This window comes from Oncorhynchus mykiss, chromosome 5, assembly GCF_057628025.1.
Source record: "Oncorhynchus mykiss isolate SJ-2025 chromosome 5, ASM5762802v1, whole genome shotgun sequence".
Lineage (NCBI taxonomy): Eukaryota > Metazoa > Chordata > Actinopteri > Salmoniformes > Salmonidae > Oncorhynchus > Oncorhynchus mykiss.
The window spans coordinates 97,834,839-97,856,220 of record NC_143026.1 but is presented as its reverse complement, the minus strand read 5'-3'; the positions used below and the strand labels follow the sequence as shown (position 1 = coordinate 97,856,220).

Here is a 21,382-nt window from a genome sequence, read left to right as displayed (position 1 = left end):
CTGACGATGTACATTAAATGGGGCCCTCTGACGATATACATTAAATGGGGCCCTCTGACGATGTACATTAAATGGGGCCCTCTGACGATGTACATTAAATGGGGCCCTCTGACGATATACATTAAATGGGGCCCTCTGACGATATACATTAAATGGGCCCCTCTGACGATATACATTAAATGGGGCCCTCTGACGATGTACATTAAATGGGCCCCTCTGACGATATACATTAAATTGTGACGTGTCATGACGTAACGTACAGCACACAAAGCGAGAGTGTAGATTAAAAACAAGGGACAGGGTAAGGGGACAGGGACAGGGGACAGGGACAGGGTAAGGGGACATGGACAGGGGAGGTGGAAAGGGTAAGGGGACAGGGACATGGACAGGGTAAGGGGACGTGGACAGGGGACATGGACAGGGTAAGGGGACATGGACAGGGTAAGGGGACATGGACAGGGTAAGGGGACAGGGACAGGGTAAGGGGACAGGGACAGGGTAAGGGGACGTGGACAGGGGACGTGGACAGGGGACAGGGTAAGGGGACATGGACAGGGTAAGGGGACATGGACAGGGGAGGTGGAAAGGGTAAGGGGACAGGGACAGGGTAAGGGGACATGGACAGGGTAAGGGGACATGGACAGGGTAAGAAGACAGGGACAGGGGATACCTAGTCAATTATATAACTGAATGCATTAATTTTTTGCGTCAACATTCTAAGCCATTGTGACTCTCAAAAGCCACGACAGCCGCTGTTAACATTAGCACCACACTAAAAAACAGATTCACACTTTCAAATAGGTATGTAATGACACATTATATAAACTCTTTATAGTGTTTTATTTACATTTTAGAGGTGATAAGTTGGACAGATCGGGTGAAAAAAGCACTTTCTCTGTCACGCAATAGGTTTCACTTCCCCACCCGCCATTTTCAAAAGACCCAACGGAGCTCATTGCCTTCTTCAATCATGCAGAGATGGGCAGCCTGAAGGTCTCGCCATTGATTTTGTTGGAAAGGGGAGAAATTGTGCTTTACAATAGTATTCATATTACAGTTGACCTGGAACTATTACCTTTTTTGGACACTAAAATAAGGTCAATCGTACGGAACAGTGCGATGTACAAAAGTTTGTTAGCTGGCGTTACTCACACATGGGCCTGGAGGGTAGGCGGTAACCAGCGATGGGCCGGGGGCTGTGGTAGGGGCCCATGTTGAAGCCCTCCACAGGGCACTGGGCACAGCAGGTGTATGGAGTCAGAGAGTGGTGGTAGGAGCCTGCTGAGAGGGGGATGGAGTGAAGGGAGTGTGGCTGCTCCAGGCTGGTCATACTAGGGCTGTCACGGCCCGGCAGGGGGGTGAGGGACCGGGACCTTCCCCGGGAGTAGCAGCTCTCCCCTGGGTAGCTGGGGTAGTTCGGAGGGGTGAGGCAGGAGGGCAGGCTGCTGGGGTAAGCCGGTCCAGGACCAGACCAGGCACTGGTGTAGCTGGGTTGAAGCCAGGAGCCATCAGCCTGGCTGGGGAACGGGGTAGGCTGGCTGTACCCGACTGGGAGGCCTACAGGAGGCTGATATGGCGTGTAGCTGGGCCCCGCCCTCCGACTGCTGAGGGCGGAGCCAGCCATGGAGCTGGGGTCGTCGGGGTGGAGGTCGGGGCGGAGGTCAGAGCAGGGGGTAGAGGTTTCGTCGTCCTCCTCTGGAGTGTTCTGGAACTCTCTATGGCAGCAGATCAGCTGGGGGACACGCCTACTGGGACAGAGGTCAGTTAGGGGTCAGAGGTTAGGGTTAGGCCTGGGACAGAGGACAGGCTTCAGTTACAACATGTACTTCAGACAGTATTCACACCCTTTGATTTATTCCACTTTTTGTTGTGTTACAAAGTGGGATTAAAATAGATTGTAATTTTTTTTAATCAACGATCTACACAAAGTACTCTGTCAAAGAGTACCTTTGGCAGCGAATACAGCTGTGAATCTTTCTGGGAAAGTCTCTAAGAGCTTTCCACACCTGGATTGTGAAACATTTGCCCATTATTAATTTCTAAATTCTTCAAAGTCTGTCTAATTGGTTGCTGATCATTGCTAGACAGCCATTTTCAGGTCTTGCCATAGATTTAAGCAGATTTAAGTCAACTGTAACTTGAAAATTTACTGTCTTCTCAATAAGCAACTTCAGTGGAGATTTTGCCTGTGTGTAGCTCCATTCCGTTTCTATCCTGAAACTCCACAGTCCTTAACCATTACAAACATACCCATAACATGATGCAGCCACCACTGTGCTTGAAAATATGGAGAGTGGTACTTAGTAATGTGTTGTATTGGATTTGCCCCAAAACTAACACTTTGTATTCAGGAAAAAAAGTGACATGCTTCACCACATTTTAGCAGTATTACTTTAGTGGCTTGTTGCAAACAGGGTACATGTTTTGGAATATTTTTATTCTGTACAGGCTTTGTTCTTTTCACTCTCAATTAGTTTAGTATTGTAGAGTAACTACAATGTTGTTGATCCATCCTCAGTTTTCTCCTATCACTGCCATTTTTGTTTTGTTTTTTTGTTTACCTTTATTTAACTAGGCAAGTCAGTTAAGAACAAATTATTATTTTCAATGACGGCCTAGGAACAGTGGGTTAACTGTCTGTTCAGGGGCAGAACGACAGCCTTGTCAGCTCGGGGATATGAACTTGCAACCTTTCGGTCTAACCACTCTAACCACTAGGCTACCCTGCCGCCCCCATTAAACTCTAACTGTTTTAAAGTCACCATTGGCCTCATGGTGAAATCTCTGAGCGGTTTCCTTCCTCAACAGCAATTGAGTTAGGAAGGACACCTGTATTTTTGTAGTGACTGGGTGTATTGATACACCATCCAAAGTGTAACTAATAACTGCACCATGCTCAAAGGGATACTCAATGTCTGCTTTTCTTGTTGTTTTACCCATCTGCCCTTCTTTGTGAGGAGTTGGAAAACATCCCTGGTCTTTGTTGTTGAATCTGTGTATGAAATTCACTGCTCAACTGAGGGACCTTACAGATAAGTGTATGTGGGGGGTACAGAGATGAGGTAGTCATTCAAAAATCATGTTAAACACTATTATTGCACACAGAGTGAGTCCATGCAACTTATTATGTGACTTGTTGAGCATATTTTTACTCCTGAACTTATTTAGGCTTGCCATAACAAAAGTGGTTGAATAGTTATTGACAAGACAGTTCAGCGTTTAATTTTTCATTTGTAAAAATAAACATAATTCCACTTTGACCTGATGGGATATGGTGTGTTGGCCAATGAAAAAAAAATCTATATTTTTGAATCCATTTTAATGGATCAAATCTTTTTTTTCATACGTCAGTGACAGAACTGAGAAAACCAAACAACTCATCCGGTCTCATCCTCCATGTATGGAGACCGTCTGCAACCACAAATACTCCCTAAAGAGACATTCAACTTTGTCTTCATCAATAATCCAGAATAGTTCATGTTGTTTTCTTTGCAACATTTTATCAAACAGTACAGCTCTCAAATCATCATATAAAGTTAATTCTGGACCTCTCCTAAATCCCAGATAGTACATAGCCCCTCTTCTTCATCTATGGCATTGAACCTACCTACTTACATTACCAGGGGCAGTATCCTGTTTCTCAACTGGCCACACAAGGACCTTTAGTTTCTTCTTAGGTGAGAAGTGACAAGGTTCTGGATTGTAGCTGTTTTTGGTCTGGTTGAAAGTTTAGAGTTTTGGTTTTAGCCATATGTCAGTTGGCCAGTTTTGTCGGTTGTATTTTAGGGTTAACTTGTTTGAGCTCATATTGACATTGCATCGTAACTTGTTTCTAAATATGTGTTGTAGATCAGCTTCTTTAAAATATGGCATTGTGTTCCTTTTTCCAGGGGTAGCTGTGTGTTTAATCCCAGTTGAATGTTTTGTTGTTATTCTGTCTTCTGATATATTGATGAGACAGTTCCATAACCTAATCATTTCCCTCCTCTGTCTTATTTCACAGGGCTCCAGTCCATGTCTCCTTGAATAGTAAGGCTTGGGGCAAACATGCACTCCCAAAAAACATGGTATGCCATATTCTGAAGAGTTTGCTGTTTTAGATTCTTTACAAACCCAGATTCCATTTGCATTGTTCAGTATAGGACACACACATAAATGATAGAGCTGTGATTATGTACAATAGCCATGGTCTTCACAGATGTTCAGTTTACTACCAACAGACCAACGCTCTACCTGCAGAATCTGAGAGACTTCAAAGGTCATATTCATTAGACAGGAAACTAAGGTATTTATATGAGCTGGTGTAGTTTAGGGGTGTGGCTTCAAAAGATAAGTACTGAATACTTCTTACTGTACCTTTTCAGGGTTTATCTGGGATTATCTGGGTTGATCTGGGATTATCATCCATCTCCATTTTGTACACCACAGAATGACCATGTCCAACATTGCAAATCAAACTCACTCTCTGCAAGGAGGACAATATAATCTGTGTTAAATATTATCCCTAAAGTGATGTCATCTAATTTATCTCCTAGGTTAGCGTGCTTGATTTGCTGGGACAAGTCATTTACAAAAAGGGCAAAAATAGTTAGGGAAAGAATGTGGCCTTGTTCGACTCCAAACTGAGTGGAAAACCATCCAGTTCATTAACCTGTCCACAGGAGACAGTCCACAGGAGACTGAAGCTGTATATAGGAAACCACCCAGTCTTCTCTTCACGACTCCGACCGAAGGTGGCTCCCCTTCCCGTTGGGGTGGTGGTCGTCGTCGCCGGCCTACTAGCTGCCACTGATTCTTTCCTCCCCCTCCTTATGTGTTTATTGGTTACACCTGTCCTGAGTTTGTGGTAATTAGTTGGGCTTCATTAGTCAGCCGGCCCGCCAGTTTCTTTGTGCGGGATTAATTGTTGTAACCTTTGTATGTAGTAGATGAACGTGTTTGTTCAAGGTCGTGGATTTTACTGGACTGTTTTCGTCCCCTGTGTTTGGGGCACCCAGTGTTTCGTGGGGTGGCCGTGGTTCACCATGTGTGCATTAAATAGCACTACATTGAACTCTGTTTCCTGCGCCTGATTTCACACCCACGACACCCAGAGCGTTACACTTCTGTTGATTAACCTGTCCACAGGAGACTGTCCACAGGAGACTGGAGCTGTATACAGGAGACCATCCAGTCTTCTGTTGATTAACCTGTCCACAGGAGACTAGAGTTGTATATAGAGATTTAACTTCATCCCCTGCATTTATGTTGGAAATCGAAATGTAGATAATAATAGATATTACTATTAAGTACTGAGTGAATGAGAGCTGTCAGGGGACTGGCTCCGGTGTGAAAGAGGTGCGTGTCTGAATAATAATACCCCAACCAGTTCTGTGTGAGCTGAGCTTTTTGATACAAGGTTATCTAGGGGTTCAGTCCACCACCGATCATCGTAGTCTGGGACTACTAGCACAAAGTATTATTGAGCACGGGGTGTTTTATATGTATAGGAAGTAGCGGTAAGAAATGTTGAAGATACATATGGTGCATAGGATGTAACAATAGAAAAGTCTACGTGGTCTGATTAATAGCACAAGATGTTATTGTAGGTATTTAGGAATTGTTGAAGATGCACATGGACTGCTGTGGATGTGAATGCCTAAGCACCACTGACAATTGTCTGTAAGCATGTATGTTGATTTATAATATTATATAGGGATTCTGAATGTGAGATATGAAAGAAGAAAGTACTATTTCTGAATATGCTGTAAAATAGAACACTAGTGTAAATATTTAAACCCCTGTATGAACAGAACACAAGTGTAAAGGAGGAATTTGTGTATAATGGGTTACAAGAGCTCTGATAAAGTAACAATGGGATAATAATAATAATATACAACTTGCACACCCACACGTACCTAAGTAGTGAAAAAGTATTAAAAGAAATGAATAGTACAATGGGTTACTAGATTTGATAAAGTAACAATGTATGAATGTATAATGGCTTACTAGATTTGAACTTGCTAGGTAGACTTATTATGGACAGAGCACGCCATCTACAGGGGGCTGATAGACAGTGACAGCCCAGTTTTAATACACCTTGATCCCAGAAAGGTGATTCCTTCCATTCTGAATTTAACAATGTATTTTATAAATTCACCATATTACATGTCATCTTAAAATATTAGACATTTAATAAATGGGATGCAGAAAGTAAATATCCAACAGAAATTTGTACTAAATATAACATTGTTAGGGTGGACTCAAAAACAATGCTTTCCAATATGGAGAAAGTTGTAATGTTTGTTTTGTTTTTAAACCTTGAGAGTGATCTGTGTGTATTAGCAGTAGTGATTGAGAAGTTCTTCCTAATAGGAATGCAGTATTTTAGTATTTTGAAGATGCTGATGGTTTCTATACAAGGTCACATGACAAACAGAGATAGCTCAATCTTGGCACATTATATTAGCTTGCCATCTGGTGTTTGGGTTAGAGATAAGCTTCCTGAGGACAAATAGATAGGCCACCAGTACTCACTGAACTCAAACAGGCTGTAAGGGACACAGTGGTACAGGGGTATGTATGAATAATTGAATAAGAGATTATTTATTTATTTTTACCCCCTTCTTTTCTCCCCAATTACGTAGTATCCAATTGTTAGTAGTTACTGTCTTGTCTCATCGCTTCAACTCCCGTATGGGACCGGGAGAGACGAAGGTCGAGAGTCATGCGTCCTCTGAAACACAACCCAAACAAGCTGCACTGCTTCTTAACACAGCGTGCATCCAACTCGGAAGCCAGCTGCACCAATGTGTCGGAGGAAACACAGTGCACCTAGCGACCTGGTCAGTGCGCACTGCGCCAGGAGTCGCTAGTGCGCGAGTAGCCTACCAAACTTGCTAACTGCCCGGTACTCAGCACTCTATTGTCCCTCTAATCACTTTGACATCAATGCAAATATATTCGAAAATCTAATCAAACACTTCATAAGAGCCCATGAGCCCATGTTACGCAACATTTCTATAGGCTATGCAATTGCGTGAGAAAATAGAGTGATGGCCTCTATTACAGAAGAGAAGAATCCTACCAGGGATCTATAGGCCAGGCCAACTGTATTTACAACTAAACTTTCCTAATATTAAGCACATTGCTTGTCTTTACAACAGGAGTATAGCCTACCTGGCTAAAATGAACCACAGAAAAAGCACCCTCCATTTGCTATTTAAGTGCGGATTAATGAGCTTAGTTTTAAAAGTTATTTGGCCACTTCGTTGCAATATAAACCTTATCAAAACATTAAACGGGTGCATGATAATGGTCCATCCTAAATCAAAACAAATTTCACTAAATATCATTTAGTATATGTAAAGACAACTGATGGGTGACAATATTAGCCAATCACTTGTGAATGATGCCCAGCTTGTGTGCAGTAAGCCTCCCCCCAGAGTTTTTCAAATCATAGTTGCACACCTCATATAGCCCATAGGACTATATGTTTTGATAAGGTTTATATTGCAACGAAAGTGGCCAAATAACTTTTAAAACTAAGCACATTAATCCGCTTTACAAGGGGTGTAGAGCCTAACTACATACATAAGCAGCGTGTGAGTTTCCAGTTTGGGGAAGGTCATTTTCACCATAAAAATTCACCTTTGTAATAAAAGCATTACCTGCATAATCTCATTTTTGGTCACTTTTGATCATGGTGTTTTCCCCGCTAATGGAACATTAGATTGACATAGGCTAGTGCTTTTGCTGTTCGTTAGGCCTACTCATCTTGTTGGCTGACGAAAAGTAAAGTTCTTCCAATATCTTCAATATGCACCTCGGAATTGGATATGGACTCACGCAGTTGCTTCCCCGATGTGTCTGTCTTCACTTGTAGCCTGTGAGAAAGACCCGATCATATGAGCCATGTGAGTGAGAGGTGCTTCGGAGCAGGCAGCAATCAGGGAGTGCTGTTTAATCTCCACCCGGCACAGCCAGAAGAGGACTGGCCACCCCTCATAGCCTGGTTCCTCTCTAGGTTTCTTCCTAGGTTTTGGCCTTTCTAGGGAGTTTTTCCTAGCCACTGTGCCACTGTCTACACCTGCATTGCTTGCTGTTTGGGGTTTTAGGCTGGGTTTCTGTACAGCACTTTGAGTTATCAGCTGATGTACGAAGGGCTATATAAATACATTTAATTTGAAGGACACAATGCAGCACTCTGGGCCAAGAGCACAACGGCCACTGGCGGTAAAAGGCATGGATTGTTTTAGGGTGCATTATGGCCACACAAAGGGGATGCCGCTGGGAAATTCGAGGCATTAACAAGTGCTTGTCAAATTGTGAATGAGAGACTGATGAAGTGTGCACACAGCCTGTGCAAAAAAACAAAGCAGAGCTCATGCCTTTCATGCAACTTTTTTCAAATCATTAGTCTCATCATGCTGCCTTACATATAGCCCAACGTTTGTAGAACAACTAAAGTTACATTAATAACTCTACATGAAGCTTATAGGAGGACCTGTTCCTTTGTTAACCACTCAACACAGAGTGGCCACAGCTGCACACTCCCTCAAATCTTTTGGAGAAAATATCCTTTCTATTTTATTCAGCTTTGTTCAGTTGTGTTCTTCATACTATAAAATAATATCAAATAATGCCAAGGAATTCTAAGCAAATCTTGTGTGCTAAACAAACTAGTGTTGCCCACAGCCATTTGGCATATGTGTGGAAGCAAGGAGATACTAAATGTTTATGTTAATTATGGTCAATTACTGTCACGACTTCCGCCGAAGTCGGCTCCTCTCCTTGTTCGTTCGGCAATCGACGTCACCGGCTTTCTAGCCATCGCCGCTCCATTTGTCTTGTCTTCATACACACCTGGTTTTCATTTCCCCAATCAATCTACTTGTATTTAACCCTCTGTTTCCCACCATGTTTTGTGTGTCATTGTTTTCATGTCAAGTGATGTTCGTTAAGCGCTTTACTTTATTGTTCCGTTTTTTGAGCGTGTTTGTTTTGTTGTGCTCCCGGTTTGGGACTATAATAAAGTTGTTTTGTTGTGCTCCCGGTTTGGAACTTTAATAAAGTTGTTTTGTTGTGCTCCCGGTTTGGAACTTTAATAAAGTTGTTTTGTTGTGCTCCCGGTTTGGAACTTTAATAAAGTTGTTTTGTTGTGCTCCCGGTTTGGAACTTTAATAAAGTTGTTTTGTTGTGCTCCCGGTTTGGAACTTTAATAAAGTGTGCTTTATTTATCATACTCTGCTCTCCTGCACCTGACTTCGCCTTCATACACATCCTGACATAATTACACACTGATTGAATGGAGTCAGCAGGATCAGGTACCCCGGTTAGAGGAGTCGAGGAGCCTGTGAGACGGACAGTTATTTGCTTGACAATCACTGGCTGACGACATGTTGTGACCGCCACAGCCCTAGCTGCAGCATGGGGTTTTTTCTTAGTTTGTGTTAACATGCTGTGTGTGTGTTTTTGATCAATTCACTCCCGTTAATAGAAGTATAACCTTTATTATTAGATAGCATTATCATACTAATAAGAATTGTATTACCCAGAATGAAGGGTTTGTAAGTGTTTATCGCATACATTTTTTACCATTATTATCGTAGAAGTGATAAAAGTAGGAAATGTGGAGGGAAAATGTATCGCCTTGAACATCTAGTCTCATACTATCATTGGTTCCTGTAGGTGCTGGGTAGAGAGATATGAGGGGGAGACGGTCATGACCCCCTCCTCAGACCTTTTGGCAGAACGTCCAGAACATGTTATATAAGTTAAGAAAGGAGACGTGCCAGTCACATGTAAGAACCAATCCTAGGAAACGTGCCAATCACATGCAAGAACCAATCCTAGGAAACGTGCCAATCACATGCAAGAACCAATCCTAGGAAACGTGCCAATCACATGTAAGAACCAATCCTATGAACCATCCTACGTAAGCAGTATATAAGATAAGTAACGGGACTGCCCCGATAGAGCCCACTTCAGACCTGTACTTTATGCATCTAAGTTTGACTGTGACCTCTCCAGCTTGCTGTTAATAAAGAATTATTCATTTAATATTGACTGAGCATGGTTATTTCCACGACACCAGCCCTGAGTTTACAAAACCCGTTCTGCTCGTCTACAAGGAAACCTGACATTTCCAAATACTGAGTCAACCTGTTGTTTAAGATACCAGAGGACAACTTGTAGACTGTGCTAATAAGACTGAAGCCAGAGTATAACCGCAGACTGCTAATAAGACTGATGCCAGAGTATAACCGCAGACTGCTAATAAGACTGATGCCAGAGTATAACTGCAGACTGCTAATAAGACTGAAGCCAGAGTATAACCGCAGACTGCTAATAAGACTGAAGCCAGAGTATAACCGCAGACTGCTAATAAGACTGATGCCAGAGTATAACTGCAGACTGCTAATAAGACTGAAGCAAGAGTATAACCGCAGACTGCTAATAAGACTGAAGCCAGAGTATAACCGCAGACTGCTAATAAGACTGAAGCAAGAGTATAACCGCAGACTGCTAATAAGACTGAAGCCAGAGTATAACCGCAGACTGCTAATAAAACTGATGCCTCTGTAACTGAATGGGAGCCTGGATCATTCTTTGATGACTTTGGGATTGGGTTAATGATGACTCTGTACCAAGTTGACAGGATGAAAAAGACTAGAGTCTGCAGTAACCTGGGATACTTTATGACCTCATCTGGAAGCTCCTGTATTCCTGATGCTTCTCTTGTTTCTGCTTTCTCAACAGCCTCTAACTTCCTCCATGGTACATTTTGCATTCAGGTGTATCCAGCCCTATTCATCTTAATTCCCATCCAATTCGTTAAGTTACAAGTATCATTTAAGAAGTCATCAAACACAGATGCTATATTGTTCCCTGAAAACAGGTTAGCAAAATCATTCTCCCACTTATCTAATACACAATTCTTTGTATGTTCAAATTCAGCATTTTCCAGTATGATTTCCATGGGAATTATCACAAGACTTTTCCGTCCCAGTTTATTGATTTCATTCCAAAATTGATGAGGGTTGTTTGAAGTGTAAGGTCAAAGTGTAATTCATGGAATGGGGATGTGGTATATCTCTGTTCAATATCAATTACCCTTTCATTTCTTGACCAGTTGTATGGGACAAAGATGTTGTTTCCAGCCCATCAAACTGGTCCGTGAGATTCTTGATATGTTTATCAAGCTCAGACTCCATGTTATCAGACCTTGTGTTCATCTGCTACTCTCTACTCATTTCTACCGTTAGATTTTCACAGATGTGGGTGGGGCGAGGTCCACATAAGGGTGCAAATTTGAAGAAATTCACAAAAGCTCAGACGAATATGTAGTACGATACGTAAGCTCATTAAATATCAGTGATACTATCAAGAGCAGTGTGCGGTTTCCTTTTTCCTTCCTCTTGTTTTGTCGAATGTACCTCTTCAGTGTCATTGTCAAAAACATATATCCCTTGCTGCTGCTCATATAGACTTCTTCTCTTCTCTCACTTCCTGTTGTTTGAAGAAACTCAAGGGGTGCTAGACCCCTGCTTGTTTTACATTTGTATACATGATGAGGTCTGCTCTGGAACAATAAAAACGCACCATCTTGAGTTAATTTGCATGACACGTTACAAAAATACTATGTAATCATCATTTGAATGGAGTATGGTGGCCATTGGTTCCACTAACCCCAAGGAAAGAAGGTTGACTATATTAACCCACACAGCTACAAGGATGCACTTTCATGCCATGTTTAGGACCTGATATTGAAGCTTATAGAGACCCTAACTGATGTATAGAACAATCTTAAAACCATCTACACTGAACACAAATATAAACTCATATATATTTGTAAAGTGCTTCATGAGCTGAAATAAAAGATACCTAAAAGATACCTGAATTTTCCATACACACAAAAAGTACATTTCTCTCAAATGTTATACACAAATTTGAGAACATTTCTCCTTTGCCTAGATCCATCCACCTGACAGGTGTGACATATCAATAAACTGATTAAAAAGCATGATCATTACGCAGGTGCACCTTGTGCTGGGGACTATAACAAGGCCAAAAAAACTTGCAGTTGTGTCACATAACACAATGCCACAGATGTCTCAAGTTGAGGGAGCGTGCAATTGGCATCCTGACTGCAGGAATGTCCACCAGAGTGGTTGCCAGATAAGTTCATGCTAATTTATCTACCATAAGCCACCTCCAACGCCGTTTTAGAGAATTTGGCAGAGCGTCCAACCGGCCTCACAACTGCAGACCAGGTGTATAACATTGTGTGGGCAAGCGGTTTTCTGATGATAACGTCGTGAACGGAGTGACTCGTGGTGGAGGTGGGGTTATGGTATGGGCAGGCATAAGCTATGGACAACGAACAGCAACTGCATTTTATCAATGGCAATTTGAATGCACAGAGATGCCGTGACGAGATCCTGGGGCCCATTGTTGTTCTACTCATTTGCCGCCATCACCTCACGTTTCAGCATGATAATGCACGGCCCCATGTCGCAAGAATCTATAGACAATTCCTGGAAGTTGAAAATGTCCCAGTTCTTCCATGGCCTGCATACTCACCAGACATGTCACCCATTGAGCATGTTGGACAACATTCCACAGGCCACAATGAACAGCCTGATCAACTCTATGTGAAGGAGATGTGTCACGCTACATGAGGCAAATGGTGGTCACACTAGATACGGACTGGTTTTCTGATCCACACCCCTATCTTTTTATTAAAGGTATCTGTGACCAACAGATGCATATCTGTATTCCCAGTCATGTGAAATCCATAGATTAGGGCCTAATGAATTCATTTGCAATCAAACGGCAGAATATTCTCCATTTCCTTAGCTATCACACTCTAATTCCACTGATTTCAAAACTCAGTCCTCCAGAAAGTGGAGAGCAACACTTATGCAGTTCTACTAAGTGATATCTTTCAAAAAAAGCTGCGTAAAATTGATTTGACTTTGTAAAAGTCTGTTTTTGGACCGACTTGCTTAACACTTTTTCCATTTGGTGTCTTCCTTCACAGACTCCATGAAATGGTGACATGGTTTCCTAGAAACAAGTGGTGAATTAACTAACCCTTTGGCTAAACTTACCCCACTCTCCCCTACAAATGTTTCAGTAATTCCGTTACCAATTTAGTGACAGCACTGATATAAAACTTGATATCAGTAAAAATAATATAACTAATTGGTAGGTCTACCTTGTTATTTCTGTAAACTTTCATTATCCTTCCTCTTCATGAAGGAGAGAAATTAGAAAATATCTTCAAGAAACAGTATGTGGCATTTCTGTCCCCGACAGTATTATCATTGGAATGTGATACAAAACAAGGCAACAGTTTTGCTTTAGGACCATGTGGACGCCTCTGAGCGGTCAGGCTGTTTGGAGTGTTTATCCGACTGGATAAAAAAAAGAAATAATAATTATGTCCCCACCATTTCTAAAACCAAAGTTGCGGCGCTGGTTTTTGGTAATAGTATGACAAGGCAATGTTTCTCAAACTTACAGAAGGCAAGTCATTTCTCCAAACTAAATGTTGATATTAGTTGTCAGGGTGCTTTACCTCAACATTGTGTATTGATGTATTCTAATATCATTTTAAGACTTTTTCTGCTAAACGTTTTCTAAGACCACTTTTCAATCTGTTCGACCAGAAATTAAACACTTTTGCTAAATTATAACGATGGAAAATGGTTGAAAAATGTATATATGCCTTAATTTCGCAAAAAAAAAAAAAGACTTCATCTTTCATTTGACAAGCTCCTATGAATTTCACATGTTGGTGCTCATGTCTCCTTTTACATGGAAATACCCCATAGTAGGACATACTGTAGCATGTAGGCCTACCTGTTAGTAGCTGTGGTTGAGTAACAGGGAGTGGGCAGCATCATTCTGTCTGCCACTGGAGGATCAGCTCCTTTCAAGTCCCAGCAACACACAGCCTGCCAAAATAAACATCACAGGTAACTTATGGCAACACACAGCCTGCCAAAATCAACATCACAGGTAACTTATGGCAACACACAGCCGGCCAAAATTAACATCACATGTAACTTATGGCAACACACAACATCCTGCTAGCAAAGAATGATGGCAATTCTACAGTAACAGAATGACAGGTTTTTTCACTTTAAAAGTATGCCGAGCTAAAACCAATGATTTCAAAGTTCAACAAACCATACAACTCCATGCACAAGGACTACTTTGAACAATTTACAATGAACATTTTACAAAAACACATTTTCTCCAACAGTGCAGATGTAACAGAATGATGGTAAAATTCCCCTATGTGGGCACGTTTTCCCAATACTCCTAAATATCTTCTCTGAGTTAAGATTCAAAGATGTCTATATGTATAAACAATGGGGTGGCACCAAAATCTTTGTTGGCTATTGAACTGCAGTAAGTGGATTTCCACCCGGTAACAGAATTACATCATGGTCCCTGATCTGTAGTACACAGAAATGCATAATTATGGATATGAATGTTTTATTTATTTAACTAGGTAAGTCAGTTAAGAACAAATTATTATTTACAATGACGGCCTACCAAGAGGCAAAAGGCCTCCTGCGTGGACGGGGGCTGAGATTAAAAATGTTGGACAAACACATCATGACCAGAAAACAATTCTCTTCATAGTGATGTATCCTGAATTGGTACACAAAGGTAGAAAAATCATAGACGTTTCACTTCAGACAGGACACATATCCCGGGACATACTTCAGACAGGACACATATCCCGGGACATACTTCAGACAGGACACATATCCCAGAACATACTTCAGACAGGACACATTTCCCAGGACATACTTCAGACAGGAACATATCCCAGGACATACTTCAGACAGGACACATATCCCAGAACATACTTCAGACAGGACACATTTCCCAGGACATACTTCAGACAGGACACATATCCCAGGACATACTTCAGACAGGACGCATATCCCAGAACATACCTCAGACAGGACACATACCTCAGACAGGCTATGGTTATTGTGAGTAACCTTATTTATGTTCCTTTAACTCCGCCAGTTTTTTCAAACTGTTATTTTTCAAACTGTTCAAACTCCTACCATTCTGATAGATTGGAGATGGTCAGAAAATGTGGCCATCCCAATTTTGTGGTATCCAATTGGTAGTTACAGTCTTGTCTCATCGCTGCAATTCCCATACGGACTCGGGAGAGGCGAAGGCAGAGAGCCATGCGTTCTCCGAAACACAACCCAACCAAGCCGCACTGCTTCTTGACACAATGCCCACTTAACCCAGAAGCTAGCTGCACCAAAGTGTTGGAGGAAACACTGTACACCTGCCGACCATGTCTGCGTGCACCGCGCCCGGACCGGCACAGGAGTAGCTAGTGCACGATAGGACAAGGACATCCCTGCCGGCAAAACCCTTCCCTAACCTGGATGGTGCTGGGCCAATTGTGCGCCGGTCGCGGCCGGCTGACAGAGCCTGGACTCGAACCCAGAATCTCTAGTGGCACAGCTAGCGCTGCGATGCAGTGTCTTAGACCGCTGGGCCACTCAGGAGTAAGACCTTTCTTATGAATGACCTCATTACTGAGTGCAAAGTTGATTACATGTTTCTCACTGAAACATGGCTGTCTTCAGACTGTAGTGCCTCTCTTATTGAAGCCACCCCCCAGACTACAGCTTTTCATACTCCATCAGAAAAGGAAAAAGGGAAAGCCTATATTTTTACTAATGCTATCAGCTGTAAGGACATTTCATTTGGAGACTTTGAGTCTTTTGAGCATCATGCTATACTGTTTAAATGTCAGCCACCAGACCAGAGCATCATGTTATACTGTTTAAATGTCAGCCACCAGTGCTGGCCATAACGCTGTATAGGCAACCAAAGTACTGCCCCACTTTCTTTACTGATTTCTCTGAACTATTGTCTATTGTCCTTGAGAATTTGGATAAAATCATTGTGTTGGGCGATTTTAATATTCATGTTGACAAAAATATTGATAAATTCAATGGCCTTGGAGTCAATCCAGAGCTCTATATTTATCCATCATGTTACTGGGCCCACCCATAACCACAGGCAAACTCTGGACCTGGTTGTTACCAGGGGGCTTTCTACTGGGCCCTCCTCATAACCACAGCCATACTCTGGACCTGGTTATTACCAAGGGACTTTCTACTGGGCCCACCCATAACCACAGCCATACTCTGGACCTGGTCATTACCAAGGGGCTTTCTACTGGGCCCACCCATAACCACAGCCATACTCTGAACCTGGTTATTACCAAGGGGCTTTCTACTGGGCCCTCCCCATAACCACAGCCATACTCTGGACCTGGTTATTACCAAGGGGCTTTCTACTGGGCCCACCCATAACTACAGCCATACTCTGGACCTGGTCATTACCAAGGGGCTTTCTACTGGGCCCACCCATAACCACAGCCATACTCTGAACCTGGTTATTACCAAGGGGCTTTCTATTGACATATCCTCTATTGTTGATGTTGCTTTATACTACCTTGTTGCCCACAGCACAGGGTAATACTGAACGCATTATTAAGAAACGCTATCTTATCTCTGAAGTTGCTACAGATTTTATTTAGTGAACAATACTCCACCACCTATTCTGCCTTCCTCCTGTGATGATTTAGTTGATAACTTTAATAGTACATTTTTTTAACCTTAACCTATTTAACTAGGCAAGTCAGTTAAGAACAAATTCCTATTTTCAATGACGGCTTAGGAACAGTGGGTTAACTGCCTGTTCAGGGTCAGAACGACAGATGTTTATATTGTCAGCTCGGGGATTTGATCTTGCAACCATTCGGTTACTAGTCCAATGCTCTAACCACTAGACTAACATTGATGCCATAGCTCAATTAAGGTTGAAAAAGGACACATCCAAATGGAGAGCCGCTTATATGAGCGAGGAAACTAATCAATTAAAGAGACATTGCAGAAAGACAGAGCAGAAGTGGAGAAAGTCAAAGTTGCAGGTCCACTATGATATTCTGAGAGCAACTAGAAATGCCAAATGGGGTCATTTTATAACGATCACTAATGAGAATAATTTGAGTGCTCTCCTTGACCATTGATGGCCTGATAAATCCTACCCCAGCAAAGTTATGTGAGCTCTCCTCCACATCTAAATGTGGTGAGTTTGCACAGACGATACACAACTTTACATGTCTGTGTCACAAGAGGATTTCATCTCCACGGATAAATTATTAGACAGTATTAGTGACTGAAATACTCACAACTTCCTCCAGCTAAATCAAGACAAGACCGAGGTGCTTATTGTTGGAGCCAAAGCACAGAGAGAGAAGCTGGCCGCACATTTTAATTCACAGGAAATAAAGGTAAAACACCAGGTAAAAAAAACAGAGTTATTTTAGATTCTTTACAAAATTTCAAATCCCACATTAGGAATGTGACCAAATTAGCTTTTTTACCACCTGAGGAACATCTCCAAGGTGCAGCCGTTTCTCTCTCAGGATGATACAGAGACTCATCCATGCTTTCATTACAAGCAGGCTTGACTACTGTAATGCTCTCCTGTCTGGTCTACCCAAGAAAGCCATTGGTCAACTGCAAAACATACAGAATGCTACAGCGTGGGTACTGACCAAAACCAGATGGAGAGGACACATTACACCAGAATTAATTTGAAGATTCTTCTATTGGTTTTCAACTCAATCCATGATTATGCACCCCAATACATGTCAGACGTGCTTTAAGTTATGTACCCAATAGGTCCCTCAGGTCCTCTGGCCTTTTAACTTTCCCATTGCCAAGGACCAAGAGGCATGGAGAGGCAGCCTTTTAACTATCCTAAAGCCTAGGACCAAGAGGCATGGAGAGGCAGCCTTTAGTTACTATGCCCCCTGCCTCTGGAATAGCCTGCCAGAGAACCTGAGGGGGACCAAGAGGCATGGAGAGGCAGCCTCTAGTTACTATGCCCCCTGCCTCTGGAATAGCCTGCCAGAGAACCTGAGGGGGACCAAGAGGCATGGAGAGGCAGCCTCTAGTTACTATGCCCCCAGCCTTTAGTTACTATGCCCCCAGCCTTTAGTTACTATGCCCCCAGCCTCTGGTTACTATGCCCCCAGCCTCTGGTTACTATGCACGCAGCCTTTAGTTACTATGCCCCCAGCCTCTGGAATAGCCTGTCAGAGAACCTGAGGGAGGCTGAAACTGTGGACATATTTAAAAGGGATTTTAAAACACCTTTTTAGCTTTGCTTTTCCTTAGCGTGCTTTTTAGTTGTTCAGTTTGTGTCATTCTTTTGTTTATCTTATGTTTGTTGTGTAGTAACTATTTCAGCTTTTATTTCCATTGTGTTTTGTTAGTTTTGCATTCCATGTCTGCTGCATTAATAAAGCTTGATTTGATATAGTCATTTTGGCAAATTAATTTAAAATGTAAAGGCTATTGAGTCAATGTGCCGTGCCACCTACAGCTACTCTGCTCATAGGGACTTTTCTGAACCTGTAGCAGTAATTTACCAGCAGTATAGTCTGTTATCTAGTAGCACTAGTGGGGAGGAGGAGGATGTGATGCGAGTTCAGTGGAAATACAAACTCGACTCTCACTGATGGGAAACCAAACCATCAACATTTCCTCATTTATTGTTAATATATGTCTTGATTGTAGGCATACATGTCCTCAAATGGCTCTCTATTCCCTATTTAGTGCAAAAGAAGGGCACTATATAGGGTGAAGGGTGTCATTTGGGACACATCACGCAGGCACACAGTCCAGGTTTATAAATTCTAGGTTAGAAACCATACAGTCAGTCCAGAGTTATAAAAGTTCAAGTTTATGATATGTGAGAAAGCTGGCTGGCCTCAGGTAGTCTAGGGGCAACTACAATATTCAGGTACACAACATTCCAGCTCTTTTACAAAGTTCTGTGTTTTTACATAGACGGATAACCAACAATCAGAAGCCATAAGGATATTTACATGGTTACATTGGTGTAATGAAACCTGAGTAATTTAATAAAATATTTAAGGTTTGAAGAAACAGGTTTGGGTTTTTGACAGCTTGATTGAATCGGAGTATTTATAATTTACTAGAGGTATCTGAGGAAAGAGGTATCTGTTCCGTCTCCAGGTGTGATGCACAAAGCCTAGAGCAGGGGTATGTAACTAGATTCAGCTGTCAGAGCAAATGGTCAGGGGACGGAAAATAATTAACACGCTGCAAATTGACCATAAATAAAGGCATAGAGAGAATGTAAAAATAAAATCACTTGCGGGCCGGTTTTGGCCCGCAGGCCGCCTGTTGCAGACCCCTGGCCTAGAGGCTATACATCTCAGAACGTTTCGCTGATGAAGTCATTGTAGTGTCACGTTTTCCACTGAAACAGCGGTGGCAGTAGCGTTGACCCTGATTCAGAACAGAAGCTGAACTCATATTTTCCAACAGTTCACATTCTGCTTGACATGGTCACACCCTGCGTGAGCAGCAGTGCATGCAAAGGTGCACAGAAACTGCCCCCGAGACATCTATCCTATCGACCGCAAAAATCTGCGTTGAGTGCAATTTCGTTTGGTGCCTCTTCCTGTCGCTTTCCTGTGTTCAGATCTACGGTCTGTCAGTTATCAAAATGAACTTTCAGAAGCTTTTATTGTGACACTGAATTTAAAATGTCAGGAGTTGACTTTCTGATTCTTGACATGGAAAATACTACATGCACGTGCATTACACCCTGGCTAGAAGACGCACCTGGACCAGAGCTAGACGCGCCTGGACCAGAGCTAGACGCGCCTTGCAATTGTACCTTCAGAACAAAATATTCAGGAAATTATTAGTTTTTTTATTGCAACAAATCTTTACCAATAACATACAAACGTTGGGAAAGAAACATTACCAGATCCCGTACTGCGGTGGATACATAAAGGCATTGGAGAGTAGTTAACTACATGCAGCTTGGTGGTAGTTGAACAAATTCAAATCTAGGTAGTGTTTTCAGTAGTTGATTACTTTTTTGCCATCTAGGGGTGAAGGTAACTACTGGAAATACACAATACTTTGACATAGGTTGACATAGGCAATCATTTCCTTTTTCACCGTCACAAGTGCCTAATTCTCACTTTTAAAACGTTTTTAAATAGGCTAAATTACACTGTGGTAACATATGACCCAATAGTGATCTGTTCTTGCAATTTGTATTCAATGACATTCCAGATTTGCATAAGACAATTTTTAACTAAGTATTTGGATGTAGCAAACTCATTTTTAAAAGTAACTTCAGTTAAGTAAACTATATTTTTCTTAAAGCTTTTTGGGGGACCACACCAAATTCACATATAAATGTGAGTCATAGATCTTTCATTCTCTTTGAAAGCAAATCTAAGAAGCAGTAGAGCTGTTCTATGTGTGCTATTTCTATGCTTCCCGTTCTTAAGATGAGTTTGTCTTTTACTTTCAGTTTTGTAAACCTGCTTCAAACAGCTGAAAATACAATATTTAGTTATGGAAATATAAATTTCACAAGGGTGTAGATGGTACAATGATTATCTACATAATGACTGTTTGTTCTGTTACATACACTGAAATTAGGTTAACTACGATAATTTTAGCAACCTGGAGCAATTTCTGCACAGTGCATATTTAAAGGTAGCTTTAGTGCTGTTTAACTTCTTCCATTGTGAGGTAATTGATAGATTGGTAAACTATATTTTCAGAGTAGCTTCCTGGTGTAAGTGAAAAAGATGAGATCCACATCTCATATTAACCAGGGCACAGTGCTCTAGAAAGGCTATTTCACCTACCTCATGATCAAAATAAGGATTTTAATCCAGATCTGACGGCTTGTTCAAAAAGTTGAAAATCGAAGAGCCGGTATGGTATGTATGTCTCGATACTCGCTCAAGTGACACTGCCAAGAGAGAAAAGTTCACCAAGCCCAGCCTCCTCTCTTCGGTCAATAACGGACGTTGTTTGCATATATCTGTATACGTCATGACAAACTCAACACGTTGATGGCAGCATGAGAGGTAACATTTATAGCTGAGGAACAATAGCGGTTCTCACATTAATCATTTTAGGCTGCAGTTGCAACAAACAAAATTATATACCTATACAATGTAGCTATTTTTAATAATTTTGTCATTAATCAAGCCATCGCTAACATCTGCATTGCTAGCAGTATGGATTAAGATCACAACCAAACTGTAAAGGGAGATATTGGATGTTGAGACTTCCAAGGAGGAAATAGCTTTTGCTGAAACTCATTCATATGCTTGCAGTCATACCCGAATAGCCCAACCTGGGAGCAACTTCCAAAGAGGCTGAGAAGCGAACCATCACTGAGCCAGCTACAGGACAACATCATCCGTATCCTCGCTGCTAAAATCAGAGAGCGCAGATGACAACAAGGACTTGGTGAAAGAACA

At 41.9% G+C, this 21,382-nt stretch overlaps 1 protein-coding gene across 1 annotated transcript in view; it reads right to left on the bottom strand.

Moving 5' to 3' along the window:
* traf3ip2l (TRAF3 interacting protein 2-like) overlaps positions 1-20,915 on the bottom strand; it is an 87,565-nt gene extending 66,650 nt beyond the window's left edge. The window contains exons 1-3 of the mRNA XM_036979033.2: positions 20,759-20,915; positions 13,849-13,943; positions 1,153-1,745 (exon numbers count right to left, since the gene is read on the bottom strand). Of these exons, the coding sequence (XP_036834928.2) occupies positions 1,153-1,745; positions 13,849-13,892 (637 nt within the window). The 5' untranslated portion in view covers positions 13,893-13,943; positions 20,759-20,915. The remainder of the gene's footprint in view (positions 1-1,152; positions 1,746-13,848; positions 13,944-20,758) is intronic.
* Positions 20,916-21,382: the final 467 nt, after the last annotated feature.